The sequence below is a fragment of the Corythoichthys intestinalis genome, chromosome 16, assembly GCF_030265065.1.
Source record: "Corythoichthys intestinalis isolate RoL2023-P3 chromosome 16, ASM3026506v1, whole genome shotgun sequence".
Taxonomy (NCBI): domain Eukaryota; kingdom Metazoa; phylum Chordata; class Actinopteri; order Syngnathiformes; family Syngnathidae; genus Corythoichthys; species Corythoichthys intestinalis.
In genome coordinates, this window is record NC_080410.1 from 18,583,460 (window position 1) to 18,600,311 (window position 16,852).

The following is a 16,852-nucleotide window of genomic DNA, read 5'->3' on the forward strand; positions in this document are numbered from 1 at the left end:
TTCGGTGTTTAGAAAAAAAAACAGTCGACTCATTGTCTGGCATTGGTGACGACAGAAGTCCAATCAATTTGAAATCCCAGTTCAAGAGAATTGGATGTGTACTAGTGTCAAACCTATATAAAGAGTTTCCATTTAGTTTGTAAGAGCCAGATGATTGGATGTCTATCATTGCACGCACACACACACACACACACACACGCACTGACCTGTGAACCTTCTAAAGCAGTCTGATGGTCAGGAATCTCACAACTAGTCACCACTGTCTGCAAAGTTTGTGGGTCAAAAAGTTCTCCTTTCTCTTCTGGCCGATCAGGAGATTGGGCCATCAGTTCAGGCTGAGAGGGTGGAACCGAATAACTTATGCCCTCATCAGTGTTCTCCAGTTTATCAGAAAAAGATGCTCCCACAGTACCACATTCATACCCACGTCCAATTCCCTCTTCTTGCTCTTCCACAAGTCTTTCGGTTACAGCTTCCTCTCCTACATCCTCAACCTCCTCCTCTGAGGTAATGACATGAAATATTGTTTCAGGAGAGCCTTGTGGCCGCTCCAGTTCCATCTCCATCTCCCACACAGGCGGGACTGTCAGGGAGACGTCATTGGAGGAGGTGTCCACATTCGCATGTTGTGTTAGAACTTCTCTCTGTTCTAGTTCTTTAGTGGATGGTTGCTGAACCTCAGAAGCAAGCGCTTTTCCTCCTAAATCTACAGAAAGCAGATTGGGGAGGGGGAAAAAAAGTTATTTGTTGAGAAATTCAGGAATTTACTAACTAAAAAAAAGACATTTCCAATATGCACCTTTTAACAGAGTTATTGTTTTTTTCTTCCGGCTTGATAATCTTTTTTTCAATAAATCTGTTTTTGCAGCACTTTCACCATCACCTTCTCCATTTTCTCGCTCCTCCCCCTCAGAGTCACTTGCCTCCATCAGTGGAGAGAAAAGATGTTGCACAAATGAATGGTCGGATACACATTGCCAGATGGCAGCAGTAGAGAAGTTGGGTCGTGGTTCCAGAGCTCGGAGTTGGGGCTCATGGGGGCAGGAATGCAAATGCTCCTGGTACCAACACATCAAACTATGAAGACTTGACTCACGGTCTCTCTTAACTGGCAAAACATATACAAAAGACATGAAAAAAGGACTTTGCAAACAATGTCATGGTAATTAATGAAACAATTGTTGAACTGTTCACCGTGTGAAATAGCGCACCGCACGAATGCTATTTTAGACCACAAGGCTGCGTGACATCACCATCGTAAACCAGAAGGGGGTCAACATAGAAGCGCGCTCACATACAACCAATGCTAGTACTGCTTGTTTTCTGCCAGGAATCTTTTTAAAAAGAACATGCAGAGTAAACACTGCTCCTATGGAGCTTGTAGAAACGACTCTAGACATTACGACTGTTCATATATGAAGGATGATTTCTTCATGTTTCCCGAAGCCAAAAACTCGGGAGGGAAAAAATGTGAACAATGGATCAACTCGTGCGGACGTCCAAAAGACCAGTTTAATGCCAGTAAGGTGAAGCCATTCACCTTCATAAGCAGTAAACATTTTGTTGGGGGCCATTGTGCTACAGATCAACAATCCTGATCCATTGCCTGCCCCGAAGACGTAAGCCATTTTTATATTTTTACTTATTTTTTAGAGTGGCTGCTTCTTTCTGACATTGAATGACCTGAAAAAAATTTAAATTTTATTTATATATCACAACAGTCATGTAGGCCAATTTTATAAAAATAGATATTTGAATAAATTAGCCCTTAGTCTTTTTGTAGTAAGCCCGTTCATGCCCACAGGTAGGCTCTAGATTTAACAGCTTTAACTTTTCTGTTGTAAAGAAAAACCTTAGTTGGGAGAAGTGTAAATAAATACATGCATAAAATTAAGATTTGTTATTAATGAAAAAATGAAAAGTGTTCGTTGGCTGTCACTGAGGTGCATTTGCAATTCCCGACACAAAAATAGCAATATAAATGACTCCCAAGAACGGTCAGAGACGTAAGACAACCAGAGGATATAATAAATTAGAAAGACATTGGCATATGGTGGTAAAGCATAGCTTGCTGAAACAGGAGAATGTCATCGTCACTGTCGTAAGGCAATGCACACAAGAAAAAGGTTTCGATAAAGCTACCTCTGGAGCAGGTCAGCTCTTTTTCTGCCCTCGACACTCAAGCCATCTCTTTAACTGAACATTTGTATATTCTTCCACATCTTTACCAGTGAATTTAGCACCAGCGACATCATTTTCGGACAGAATTGGTAGGTTTAGCTCAGTAAACATCTCGTTCGTACACCATTTACATGCATCTAGCATTAGGGGCAAACGTACGTTTGAGCCCCCCCCTAGCAACAGTTGCTAACATCATGAATATTAATGTGCAAAGGGGACGTGTTACGTGCGGTACGCTATTGATCATGCCTTGAAGCAACTGATGCAGAATGGTAAGTATACAACTTAGCTGAAACAAGAACAATTTCTCCTCACACAATGGGCTCTGTGCATGCAGTAGTACTGCAATTGATCTAATGTTGCAGGTGACCCGCCTGTCGGCAGATAAACACATTATGGCAACACGGAAATACCGCATTTATCTAAAACCCGAGCTGAACGAAGCGGGACACAACTATTTGACATATTCCCATCTCCTTTTAAGCTTTCGACGACATATTTCCCTTGGGAGGTACAGTGCCTTGCGAAAGTATTCGGCCCCCTTGAATCTTGCAACCTTTCGCCACATTTCAGGCTTCAAACATTAAGATATGAAATTTAATTTTTTTGTCAAGAATCAACAACAAGTGGGACACAATCGTGAAGTGGAACAACATTTATTGGATAATTTAAACTTTTTTAACAAATAAAAAACTGAAAAGTGGGGCGTGTAATATTATTAGGCCCCTTTACTTTCAGTGCAGCAAACTCACTCCAACAGTTCAGTGAGGATCTCTGAATGATCCAATGTTGTCCTAAATGACCGATGATGATAAATAGAATCCACCTGTGTGTAATCAAGTCTCCATATAAATGCACCTGCTCTGTGATAGTCTCAGGGTTCTGTTTAAAGTGCAGAGAGCATTATGAAAACCAAGGAACACACCAGGCAGGTCCGAGATACTGTTGTGGAGAAGTTTAAAGCCGGATTTGGATACAAAAAGATTTCCCAAGCTTTAAACATCTCAAGGAGCACTGTGCAAGCCATCATATTGAAATGGAAGGAGCATCAGACCACTGCAAATCTACCAAGACCCGGCCATCCTTCCAAACTTTCTTCTCAAACAAGGAGAAAACTGATCAGAGATGCAGCCAAGAGGCCCATGATCACTCTGGATGAACTGCAGAGATCTACAGCTGAGGTGGGAGAGTCTGTCCATAGGACAACAATCAGTCGTACACTGCACAAATCTGGCCTTTATGGAAGAGTGGCAAGAAGAAAGCCATTCCTCAAAGATATCCATAAAAAGTCTCGTTTAAAGTTGGCCACAAGCCACCTGGGAGACACACCAAACATGTGGAAGAAGGTGCTCTGGTCAGATGAAACCAAAATTGAACTTTTTGGCCACAATGCAAAACAATATGTTTGGCGTAAAAGCAACACAGCTCATCACCCTGAACACACCATCCCCACTGTCAAACATGGTGGTGGCAGCATCATGGTTTGGGCCTGCTTTTCTTCAGCAGGGACAGGGAAGATGGTTAAAATTGACGGGAAGATGGATGCAGCCAAATACAGGAACATTCTGGAAGAAAACCTGTTGGTATCTGCACACGACCTGAGACTGGGACGGAGATTTATCTTCCAACAGGACAATGATCCAAACCATAAAGCCAAATCTACAATGGAATGGTTCAAAAATAAACGTATCCAGGTGTTAGAATGGCCAAGTCAAAGTCCAGACCTGAATCCAATCGAGAATCTGTGGAAAGAGCTGAAGACTGCCGTTCATAAACTCTCTCCATCCAACCTCACTGAGCTCGAGCTGTTTTGCAAGGAAGAATGGGCAAGAATGTCAGTCTCTCGATGTGCAAAACTGATAGAAACATACCCCAAGCGACTGGCAGCTGTAATTGGAGCAAAAGGTGGCGCTACAAAGTATTAACGCAAGAGGGCCGAATAATATTGCACGCCCCACTTTTCAGTTTTTTATTTGTTAAAAAAAGTTTAAATTATCCAATAAATTTTGTTCCACTTCACGATTGTGTCCCACTTGTTGTTGATTCTTGACAAAAAATTAAAATTTTATATCTTTATGTTTGAAGCCTGAAATGTGGCGAAAGGTTGCAAGGTTCAAGGGGGCCGAATACTTTTGCAAGGCACTGTACTAGTACCAAACCACTGAACTTTGACATCACCCCCAAATTATATATATTTCATATATCATTTCATGTTACATCCCAGTAGTTTGAAACATTGACAACAAAAATGGTTATATCACCTGGTCATTCCACTGCAGGGCTATTTTTTTTTAAGCTGGAATCCTAACCTAAAATTTCAGGAACACACAATACAAATCGACTTGCAAAGTAAATATCCAAGATTCTGTGTATTTCCACGCTTGGTGATTCATGTATCCCTGATTTATATACTGTACTTTAATATATAGTTACATATATACACGTAAATACTGTATTTATATACTGTACTTATATATGTGGTCAGTGAACCAAGAAGTGTGCAATCGGCAAGCCATTTTTTTCCCCTTTTTTTATGTACTTTGTACTTTGACCCCTGATTAAAACATTTTTATGCCATATGATTTTGCCCTTGGTCTTTATTTGTAGGGGTTAGTGTGTTATCATGAGCCTTTTTAGGATTTGTCCTGAATGGATATTATTATGAAAATATTAACATGATTGTAACTCACCTTTTCTCTGATTCACCATATCTTCTGGGCTCGCGGAGTTAATAGTTTTCCTGTAAAATGGAATACCACATTTACTTTTTCTCAAGTGGATTTTGAGATTTAAAAAGCACAGAGCTAAATTTAGAGGGAAGAAAGATAAATCTAAACATTTTGGCCAGGACATAATTGAAATTTGTGCACTGGACAGAGTGTTAAAGTCTCACTGTTACCTCAGGGGGTAGTTCACTGAATTAGATAGATTGGATTTCACTAAACCACAACACCTACTCCTTTTCTTTGTAAAATTTACCAAAAGAGGACCACACACTATTTTATTCCCAGTTGAAATCTCCTGCCGTTGGCCAGTGATGCCAGAGTGAAGAAGTCAAATAAGGGAGTGAGTCTTTTCATTATTGTGACAGTTTTCTCAACAATTTAATCATTTTAATCGGAACAATGTTTAATAAGTGTTGTGTAGGAAATTGCTCCAAGCGGTAAAAGCCGAATGGATTGCGCAGATCAAGCAGATTAGGATGAAGGTGAGTAGATCAGGGGAGGATTCTGTTGTTTGTTTAAAACATTTTACTGAAGACTGTTTTGACCAAGTGACAAATGAAGTGTTTCCAATTAAGGGATGTTGACAATGGAACCGAAACAAGAAGGCATCGTATTTTCAGATGATAAATTATTTGTTTTTCAATCGTTATGCTTGCTGTTTTGTAAAATCTAGAGGCATTAATGTAGGGTTCAGTATTCAGTATAGGTGCCACATTTCTGATGGAAATTGATCTAAAGCTAATGCCTCCATGTCGGACTGGTCACTTAGGCCATGTGATAGGGATTCTGCCTTTAGTTCAAACCTGTATACAGCGATCTCTTGTTACTTTGCGCTTCAAACTTTGCGCCCTCAATCCATTTTTTCAATTAAAAAAAAACAAAAATAAATACAGTATTTAAAAAAAAAAGTTAAGATATGTGCATGCATATTAGGGCTGTCAAAATTATCGCGTTGACGGGCGGTAATTAATTTTTTAAATTAATCACGTTAAAATATTTGACGCAATTAACGCACACGTCCCGCTCAGACAGTATTCTGCCTTTTGGTAAGTTTTACAGCAAGGCTTTTTGTGCTGTCTAACAGCGAACTCTTGTGATCGCTGTGCGACATTGTTTATTGTTTTCTTGCCAGTTCAATATGGCTGCCGATGTCTCGGGCTGACGCCTACGTTGTGATGTTGTGCTTAAATGATCCTTGGACAAGATTTGTCCGTAAGTATGGTTGTTGTAAAGAATGTACATATTATGTTAGTAAGCGAAATGTTATATTTTTTGTATGAGACGCTTTTTGTTTATGTTTAGTGAACCTGTATAGCGTGCTAAGCTAACGTTGTTGCTAATGCAATGCTTGTGTACTTTTTTTTTGTAGTTTTACGACGGTCTAAAGAAGACAATGGTTTGAGGCCATTTTATTAATAAATCAGATGAAAAAGGAAGAAGTCTGATTATTAAGGCGTCGTTCACTAGCTGTCTAGCTTTGGAAAAAGAAGACGCTTCGGAGTGAGGACAGCATAGACAGATTTAAATGACAGTAGAGTGAAATGCCCACTACAGTCCTTATGTACCATATGTTGAATGTATATTTCCATTTTGTGTCTTATCTTTCCATTCCAACAATTTTTGCCAATGGGCAAACCCATTGACAGTGTATCAAATACTTGTTCTCCCCACTGTATAATTTACAGAAAAATATGGCATATTTTATGAATGGTTTGAATTGCGATTAATTGCGATTAATTACGACTAATGAATTTTTAAGCTATAATTAACTCGATTAAAAATTTTAATCGTTTGACAGCCCTAATATATATATATATATATATATATATATATATATATATATATATATATATATATATATATATATATATTAGGGCTGTCAAAATTATCGCGTTAACGGGCGGTAATGATTTTTTTAAATTAATCAAGTTAAAATATTTGACGCAATTAACGCACATGCCCCGCTCTGACAGATTTAAATGACAGTAGAGTGAAATGCCCACATGTTAATTGTGTTTTATGGAGTTTTGCCGCCCTCTGCTGGTGCTTGGGTGAGACTGATTTTATAGGCTTCAGCACCCATGAGCATTGTGTAAGTAATTATTGACATCAACAATGGCGGGCTACTAGTTTATTTTTTGATTGAAATTTTTACAAATTTTATTAAAAAGAAAACATTAAGAGGGGTTTTAATATAAAATTTCTATAACTTGTACTACCATTTATCTTTTAAGAACTACAAGTCCCTCGATCCATGGATCGCTTTAACAGAATGTTAATAACTTTAATGCCATCTTGTTGATTTATTGTTATAATAAACAAATACAGTCCCTATGTACCATATGTTGAATGTATACATCCATCTTGTGTCTTATCTTTCCGTTCCAACAATAATTTACAGAAAAATATGGCATATTTTATAGATGGTTTGAATTGCGATTAATTGCGATTAATTAATTTTTAAGCTCTAATTAACTCGATTAAAAATGTTAATCGTTTGACAGCCCTAATGCATTTTCTTATTATGTACTATTCATTGTTTTCTTATAGATATACAGTGGGGCAAATAAGTATTTAGTCAACCACTAACTGTGCAAGTTCTCCCACTTGAAAATATTAGAGAGGCCTGTAATTGTCAACATGGTTAAACCTCAACCATGAGAGACAGAATGTGGAAAAAAAAAACAGAAAATCACATTGTTTGATTTTTAAATAATTTATTTGCAAATCATGGTGGAAAATAAGTATTTGGTCAATACCAAAAGTTAATCTCAATACTTTGTTATGTACCCTTTGTTGGCAATAACGGAGGCCAAACGTTTTCTGTAACTCTTTACAAGCTTTTCACACACTGTTGCTGGTATTTTGGCCCATTCTTCCATGCAGATCTCTTCTAGAGCAGTGATGTTTCCGTATTGCCCAAAGGCAGCCCCAAAACATCACAAAACTGTGTAATAAAAAACTAGCACATTTATATTTTACATTTTGTTTTCTTACTATACCGAAAATGAACCTAACCGTGTGCTCAAAACCGAGGTACGTACCGAACCGAGATTTTTGTGTACCGTTACACCCCTAGTAACGATATATCGATTCTTGACAGGAGCATATCGATAACCTTTTGGGATACAAAGTATCACGATATATCATCATTTTGATATTTTGTCACACCCCTAATGTTTTCATCGACTGACGACTCATAATTTTTCTCTTTTGGTACGCCACCTGTGTCAATCATGCCGAGGTAAACTGACACAAAAATGTTTAACACAATTTAAATAGTTATAGATTTGTGTGAGTTTTTATAATTGACTTTGAATACCTATTGGCAAGATTCAATCACAAAATTAGTTTGGGAAAAAAATGTGTCAGTGGGACTTTATGACGTATTCAAAAAACAAAACTGCAACCTGCAGGGAGGCTCACCTTGAGAGTTTCTGTTGATATTTCTCTCCAAATGTGGAATGAAGAACGATTAAATACGCTGCCAGTCCAGCATCACTCAGACTTGTGCGCCTTCGGAGATCACTCCAGAGTTTGTGCGACTCCCCAAGGTAAACCCTCCGGATGTCGTACTTCTTTCGGGATTCAAGACGTCGCTGTGCTCGGTCTGAGTCTGTAAGCCTGGGTCGGCCCCTGCATCGCCTTAATAGACATTTTCCTCGATCCCCTCCTTGTTCCACTACCTGGGTACCATCCGATTCTGTCTGGTTATGCGCCATTTTGGCAACAACAGCTGATGTTGTTATCCGGAAGTTGTATCCAGCGCATAACCGGAAGTACTTAAGGAAAAAACCGTTACGTGCCATTAGGACATTTAACTTTATTTACATGATATATATTGTTCTGTCACTGTCGACTATAAAATATATAAATGAGTAAAAAAGGACTGTGATATTTTTTCGTCAACATACTATTTCAAATTAATTAAAAAATAATTAATTTAAATAACGACAAAAATAGTGGAACTCTTATAAAGTAATGGTTGCCATACGGACCACACCACTGTGACACTTGCACTAAACGTGCAACTTGTAAACAGACGCAGGAATCCTACGTTAGACTTCCAGGCAGGCAGGCATGACGGACGTTTTAACCCATACATTTGTAAACTTAATGTCACAAAAGGACTCAAAGAAGGAACTCGGGGTGACCTCTCCAGCATCAACACAATGTGGTGTCCTATTAGTTGGAGAACACAATATGGGACGCTCCGTGTTGCTTCTAGCGGCTATTACAGCTGCCTCTCAGATGGGCATCAGGGTAGTGTTCTTCACCCAAACTCAAATCCAAAACCTGCCATTGTGTTTGCAGAAATGTGTTCCAGGTTTGAGTCCTGAAAGTCTAAAGGTAAGATCTAAAATTAGGAGATTCTCACACTGTTCTCAAGAAGCACAGGCACCAGTGTTAAAAGAAAGAAAAAAAGACTTAAAAGTTGAATGAATTTCTGATTTAACTTTTGTCCTTAAGTAAAACAAGAATTCAAATATTTTCTTTATCAGAAAAATACGGCATTTGATCAGGGTGTGTAGATTAAATAATAAACAATCCGTAGATGAATGAGGCACATAATAAAGAGTGATGCACGATAATACATTTTTCAACCGATAATTTCCTCCTCGTTCCAATCGATAACCGACAATGTCAAGCCGATAACTGTATTAAAAGATTTATGTAAAATTTTAAAGTATACACAAGAGAAAATATTATTGTGCAAAAATATAATTTATTGCTCTTTTTTTTCCAATATCAAATGTGAACAGGTATTAAATTCCAACGTCTAAATAAAGACAGATTGTCTGACATTGTGTAAAGGTAAACTTTTGGCAACAATTACTTACAGAGTAAATACCTAAGTTGCACAAAAATGCCTTCAAAAGTAAGCCATTCTTAACATTTAACATCACTACACTGCAAAAACACACCTCCTTAAAACTAATTAAATTCCCATGTTTTCAGTGTAAATGTATTGGAAATAAGTGAAATTATCTGCCAGCGCTTCAAGTATATTTCACTCAGATTTCTTGAAGAAAAATAGCTAGTTGAAAATAAGCTTAACAGCCTTATTTTAAGCAATACATTATTATACTGAATCCTAAAAAACGAAATGTTCTTTATTCAAGAATAGGTATGGTTAAAAACATTATTTGAAAGCAATTTTTTCTTGATTTAGGTAAAAAATGACCCTTTTTTTTTTTTTAGATGTTTGGGCTTGATAAGAACAAATGGCAATATTTACTTCAAGTAAGTGGACTAATATGGCGCAGTCATCTGTTAGCTAGTCTTTAACATTCAAAACAAGATGGGCAAAATGATTTGACTAGATTTAAGAAGAATGATTTTATTAAGACGTCATAAATTTATAGCGTACTGAATGCATTACTGATTGGCTTTGTGAGTGTGGTTTGGTGCATGTTGAAATTATCATCTAACCACTGTGCCGTCATGATAAGCATACATACTTGACATCACTTGTCCAGATGTAGTTTGTTTCACACATGGAAAATCAACCTACGCTAGTGACAAAGCTGCTATGATATCGCCTCAACACTGTTGTGTAACGCCGCCTCCTCTATGACGCCATACTCCTCAACCCCATCTCCCTCGGGGGCTTCAGAGAGAGGGGTTGAGGAGGCGGCAGTGAAGAAGCGGACAAAACTGCTTCGGTTGTGCACATTTGGAGGCTAAATCAAGTATATAATTCAAATCAGATTGCATTATTGGTCGAATTAATTTTTTTATCTGGATTATCTGTGTCACGTCATAAATGCCATTATCGGCCGATAATTATCAGTAACCGATATTATCGTGCATCTTTAATAATAATGTAAAATTCCAAAACAATTTCCAACTTTAACAATTTATGCATGAAATTCACTCTTCATAAAACCTTATTGAGTCTCCCAATACTACTGCAGTATAAGTTTTTGATTATTCAGAACTGATTTAAACATTTAATTTGAACTATGGCTTACTAACAATTTATATGGGAAAGAATCAACAATCCATTTCCATTCTTTCATTATTTCTTCATTTATTTTTGCAAGAAAATCAAATTCTGCTATCCGAGGACATTGGAAGAGTTGCTCCAGCAAGTGGATTCTCACACTGATTCTCACACTGTTCTCAAGAAGCACACGCACCTGTGTTAAAAGAAAGAAAAAAAAGACTTAAAAGTTGAATGAATTTCTGATTTAACTGTTGTCCTTAAAAAGTAAGGTTGGCCAACCATGTTTTTGAATAATATCAATGGCTAAACAGTTATAAGCATATTTTCGTTATTTTTTTTAACGCAACCCTTCCAGATTCTTTGTTTAACCCATAGCAACGCCCTTGACAACAAAAATGCTTTTCTTCGGCAATCTGTGGAACTCTTCGAAAATTACGTCACACCGGGAAGTGAAGGAAGTGCGCCATAGAACAGTATTGTTTGTTGCATTGCTTCTCGGTAAGATGCCACGGCGGTGTGTGGCGATGTTTTGTTCTCACTCAAACGAAAAGTTTGTATGAGTGGCCAAAGGATAGCAGGGCACGTAAATGGACATCTTTTGTTCGCACTAAGCGAATGAATTTCACGCCATCATCAAGTAGTGTTCTCTGCTGCAAACCCTTCGAAGATGCCTGCTTCCTTAACCGGTCCGCTTATGATCAAGGATTTGCCAAAAAGTAAGTGTGATTTTTGGATAGATGACTGATGACTTTGACAAAGCAGAGCTGCCAACTGTTGTGGAATGAACAGTATAAGCTATCGACGTTAGCCGAAAGTTAACTCGTGGCTATCCCCGATCATAGTTGTTGTTGCGTTCGCTAGGTTAAGCATGTTTAAATTGTGCGTCACCTACGATCTTGTCCAAAAGGGTTAATCAACTGTCAATCGGGAAACGGGTGTGGATGTGCATATAAACGGGTCGGCGTCGCGGTAATTCACGGTCACGTTGCCGTAAGAGACACACACCGCCGGTGAGTTCGTGCACATTTATTTGTATTATGTATTTCCACATTCATGCTTCAAGCATTGCATTGCATTTGTACGGTTCGCCGTTTCTTTCACGGTGATCGCTTGATAGCCTTCTAGTTTGTGTTTCGCCGCTTCGCGAGAGCCGCTGACAGGTGACAAGTGTTGCTTTTAATGTCTGCTGGCAGCGAATCAGCGAGCGCGCAGGTCACGCAGTGAATCATGGGAAATGTAGTCTCGGGACAACACTGAAGTGGTGCTTTGTAATCTGTTCGCTTGTGTGAAAAAACTACATTTCCTCACGCCATTAGACGCCACTTCTTCCCGAGAGCCCCGAACCGTGTTGTACTGATTAGCTCCATGTGTTTAAAAAGAAACAAAGTTGTCGGCACGTCGTGTGTTCGATACATTTGTAAACAAAAAGCTCATAACAAGACTGCACGATCCGTTTAAGAGACGCTGGGACTGGAGAGCTGTGAGTAGTAGGAGGCGAGGGGGAGATGAGCGAGAAGCAAAACTTTGCGGTCGAATGTGGCGGCAGTCCGCTATTATTTTGTTTTCTTATTGTTGCTACAATTAAGTGGAGAAAGCCATCAACGACTCATCTCCTTCTTTCCCCCCAACGTTTTTATATTATTATTTTATATGCACGAGAGCTGCCGGATCTGCCAAAATGAACATGAAGTCTGACTATTATTTTTTTTTAACAATGTCATCAGATAGACAAAAACATAAAATTATGTGCAAATGCCTGCATCTTCAAATCATTAAAATAATAACAGCCTATATTTTACCAATCTTGTAATCTCGATGGGCCTTGTCTCCATTCCATGTCAGGTAGTCTAGGCACATTGTTTGCATCCTAATTAGCGTCTGGCTAATACATGTTAGGTCCAACATAAAATTCCAAGCTCCTCTTCTTCCTCTAACTCTTCAAAAACTTGGATCTCCTCCCTTGCGCTCGATCTATCGCATATATCGCTGTTTGAATCATTGTTTGAAGGGCTTTGTATGGCGGCCGTATGTATGGCGCTGCCATCGCTGTTCCCGGTGTGACGTATCACTTCCGGGTTCGTCCCCTTTCAGGCTCGAACTTTGGAAACGCGGTTATTTTGTCAAATATACAACATATAAAAGATTTTTTCATGCTTTATTTGTTGGACAATGTTTAATTACTTTAATTGTGACCCTATTTCGCATGTTATGAAATTACTTCACATTACTGCTTTGAGTAAAGCAAGAATTCAAATATTTTCTTTATCAGAAAAATACGGCATTTGATCAGGGTGTGTAGATTAAATAATAAACAATCTGTAGATGAATGAGGCACATAATAAAGAGTGATGCACGATAATACATTTTTCAACCGATAATTTCCTCCTCGTTCCAATCGATAACCGATAATGTCAAGCCGATAATTGTATTAAAAGATTTATGTAAAAATTTAAAGTTTACACAAGAGAAAATATTACTGTGCAAAAATATAATTTATTGCTCTTTTTTTCAATATCAAATGTGAACAATTATTTTTTCATTATTACAATGAATAATTATCAGTAACCGATATTATCATGCATCTTTAATAATAATGTAAAATTCCAAAACAATTTTCCAACTTTAACAATTTATACATTAAATTCACTCTTCATAAAACCTTATTGAGTCTTCTAATACTACTACAGTATACTGTAAGTTTTTGATTGTTCAGAACTGATTTAAACATTTAATTTGAACTATGCCTCACTAACAATTTATATGGGAAAGAATCAACAATCCATTTCCATGCTTTCATTATTTCTTCATTTATTTTTGCAAGAAAATCAAATTCTGCTATCCGAGGACATTGGAAGAGTTGCTCCAGCAAGTGGCAGGCCTTCATGAGTCTACCAACACATTTCCCATTCCTCCAGCACTGATCATCATCGACAGACTTCAGAACTTTCTTTGTGGACCTGCAGGTGACAACCACAGGGGGCGTCAACCTGGGGAGCAATCCTGCGTTGCACAACTCTCTGCATTGTTGTGCGACACAGCAACTTTTCTCACAGGCATCCTTGAGCAGGTGACCTCCAGCCCAACAAGCTGTCGCATCATCGCCTCTTATCAGCCAAAACCTCAAAGTAGAGAATCATCTGTCCCAGATCAAGTACTTAACACGCTAGATCGCTATTTCCAGGTACGATGTACTCTGGACCAAGACAGAAGCAACAAAGCTGCAGCAAATGGATTAAAGGAGGTGTGGCACATTTATTTTTCTGGAACTGGAATCTCCGTTGAACCCTGCACCAAAGAGACCCAGTTAATGGCAAGTTCAGCCCAAGAGTGGGAGTTGTTCGTGTATCCTGATGGTTTAATGGAGTTTCGCTTAGTTTGAGCACATTTGCATCAAATAAGGATGTTCTGAAGGCACTTTTTGTATTATATTTTGTATTCAGCACCAAGTGTATTGATCACATACTAAATTCGGCAAAACAGGTGTGTGACTACACAGATTCCACAAAATCGTATTTTGCTGAAATTCAGAAACTTGTTACATTTATTTCCAGGTCATTAATTTATCAAACCAGGACTTTTTTTGTTTTGATGTAAACTTAAACCTTAATAGATGTTGGTTTCTGCCTGAAGACAGTGTTTTACTTTTAACTCTACACCTTAATAAATTCTCTGCTTTTCTGACTATTGAGTATTTCTAGGTTAATTACACCATTTCTTCCTTTTAACAGTCAGACAAAAAAAAATGCCATATACAAGCAATCATGTGGCTCTTTTCAACCTTCTCTGAATTTATCGAGTTTGTTAGTAGACGTCCAATCCACTTGAACCTGGAGGATGGCAGTGTATGCGGATGAACATTCGTTTATTTGGTGACAGTCCTCCCACTTCAAATGATTGGGACTTTTATCGCCATCAAAACTCTGAAGTTGCCCTTTAAACAGTACCCATAACACCTTTTTTAAAATAAAAGAATACAATTTTACAACACAATTTTAAAAACATTCCTATTTAGGTAATAATCTGTAATAATCGAAATGAACACTTATAGACGAAAGGGTCTGCTTCCAAACAAAATTATTGTAATTTTCGGACTATAAGCTGCTACTTTTTTCCTTTATTTTGAATCTTGCGGCTTATAGTCCAGTGTGACGTATTTGTTGATTTATTTGGGTTAATAGGCAACACATACCTCCTAGCATGCATTACAGCGCTACAGATGTAACTAACAATCAAAATTCATTTTCTGTGCTAATTATTTATTTAGTTACTGTTCCAGTTATGATATTTGGGAACACTTTATTATACAGTGGCGTCATAAGACTGTCATAAGACTAGAGCTGAAACGAATAACCGAGTAACTCGAGTTTAAAAACTGATCCGAGTAATTTTATTCACCTCGAGTAATCGTTTCATTTTGACAGCTCTAAGCATCACGTTTTTCTCGGACTACTTTTAATGCAGGACAACGCGCTGATGTCACGTGCATAGAGGAAGAAGCAATTTAAAAAAAACAACAAAAAAAAACTTACTGCAGCCGACAGCCGCTACAAACGACACCAACGTTGCAAAAACTAGCCCGCATGATGCTAAGGTGGTAGCAGGTAGCATCTGATGCGTCTCATAGAGATCACATGTATGTTGAACTAGATGGGAAATGACAGAGTCAGCGCCGTTAGTAAACAGCCGCCATCTCAAAGCAGTAAACTTCTAAGCGCTAATAAATAAGATTAATGTTACTGTTACTCGCTCACGTAACGTTAGCCCTGCGGAGGGCTAGGTTTCTATTAATTATGACCACTGCCGATGCGTGGCTAACGTGTATTACATACTGGCTTTAGCATAACATAGCGCTGTGGAGTAATGAGGGTGTAAAATAAAAACTTAATAATGCTAACTATCAATTTTAGCTCAGTAGTCATTGCTGGATAAAACACCAAGTAGCACTGGTCCCTAATGTGCTCCAATACAGCCTGTATCATACATTCATTTTGAACACTGCAAAAACTCAAAATCCTATCAGGACATACAGTTTAAACTAACTTAAAACTTAACTAGAACTTAAAAATAGCTTGACACAAATTGAAATTTAATTGCAACACGTGGGAAAAAATCCTAACTTTTAAGTGATGTGTGTTATCAAGCGTAATGGCATTTTATATATACATATATATATATATATATATATATATATATATATATATATAAGGGGTGTCAAACGATTAAAATTTTTAATCGAGTTAATTACAGCTTAAAAATTAATCGTAATTAATCACAATTAATCGCAATTCAAACCATCTATAAAATATGCCATATTTTTCTGTAAATTATTGTTGGACTGGAAAGATGAGACACAAAATGGATACATACATTCAACATACAGTACATAAGTACTGTATTTGTTTATTATAACAATAAATCAACAAGATGGCATTACCATTATTAACATTCTGTCAAAGCGATCCATGGATAGAAAGACTTGTACTAACATTTATCTTTTAAGAACTACAAGTTATAGAAATTTTATATTAAAACCCGTCTGTTTTCGTTTTAATAAAATTTGTAAAATTTTCAATCAAAAAATAAACTAGTAGCCAGCCATTGTTGATGCCAATAATTACTTACACAATGCTCATGGGTGCTGAAGCCTATAAAATCAGTCGCACACAAGTGCCAGCAGAAGGCGACAAAACTCCGAAAAACACAACAAGTGCACATTTCACTGTGCTGTCATTTTAATGTTTGAGCGGGGCATGTGCGTTAATTGTCAAATATTTTAACGTGATTAATTTAAAAAATTAATTACCACATGTTAACGCGATAATTTTGACAGCCCTAAAATATATATACTGTATATGTATATATTTTTTTATAGCAGGGTCCCCGCGGGTTATTAAAAGTATTTTAAAAAGCATTGAATTTAGTTTTCCATGATTAAAGGTATTAAAAGTATTAAATTAGCTGTGGTAAATCTGGATTTTTTTCACCGTGGTCTTAA

The 16,852-nt window shown here is 37.5% G+C and overlaps 2 protein-coding genes across 7 annotated transcripts in view; one reads left to right on the top strand and one right to left on the bottom strand.

Annotated features, from left to right (window-relative positions):
* The window catches only part of znf653 (zinc finger protein 653), an 85,835-nt gene extending 77,189 nt beyond the window's left edge, over nucleotides 1-8,646 (bottom strand). For 3 of the 4 annotated variants that reach the window (XM_057817200.1, XM_057817203.1, XM_057817202.1), the window contains exons 1-4: nucleotides 8,334-8,646; nucleotides 4,872-4,921; nucleotides 800-1,108; nucleotides 207-706 (exon numbers count right to left, since the gene is read on the bottom strand). In XM_057817200.1, coding sequence (XP_057673183.1) covers nucleotides 207-706; nucleotides 800-1,108; nucleotides 4,872-4,921; nucleotides 8,334-8,629 — 1,155 coding nt within the window. In that variant the 5' untranslated portion in view covers nucleotides 8,630-8,646. The remainder of the gene's footprint in view (nucleotides 1-206; nucleotides 707-799; nucleotides 1,109-4,871; nucleotides 4,922-8,333) is intronic. The other variant, XM_057817201.1, reaches the window with a different exon arrangement.
* Nucleotides 8,647-8,916: 270 nt separating this feature from the next.
* Nucleotides 8,917-15,955, top strand: swsap1 (SWIM-type zinc finger 7 associated protein 1). 3 transcript variants are annotated; one of them, XM_057817206.1, is made up of 3 exons: nucleotides 8,917-9,257; nucleotides 13,679-13,820; nucleotides 13,911-15,955. In XM_057817206.1, exons 1-3 carry the CDS (start codon nucleotides 8,988-8,990, stop codon nucleotides 14,234-14,236), a joined length of 738 nt encoding a protein of 245 aa, XP_057673189.1. In that variant the 5' UTR covers nucleotides 8,917-8,987; the 3' UTR covers nucleotides 14,237-15,955. The 3 variants fall into 3 exon arrangements, with proteins under 3 accessions (XP_057673189.1, XP_057673190.1, XP_057673188.1); XM_057817207.1 differs by having other exon boundaries at nucleotides 13,925-14,132; XM_057817205.1 differs by having other exon boundaries at nucleotides 13,679-15,955.
* The last annotated feature ends 897 nt before the right edge of the window (nucleotides 15,956-16,852 follow it).

Coding starts and splice junctions, on each gene's coding strand:
- swsap1 (XM_057817205.1), top strand. CDS start 8,988: ATGACGGACGTTTTAACCCATACATTTGTAAACTTAATGTCACAAAAG. Junction 9,258..13,678: donor TGAGTCCTGAAAGTCTAAAG/GTAAGATCTAAA, acceptor TATTTTTGCAAG/AAAATCAAATTCTGCTATCC.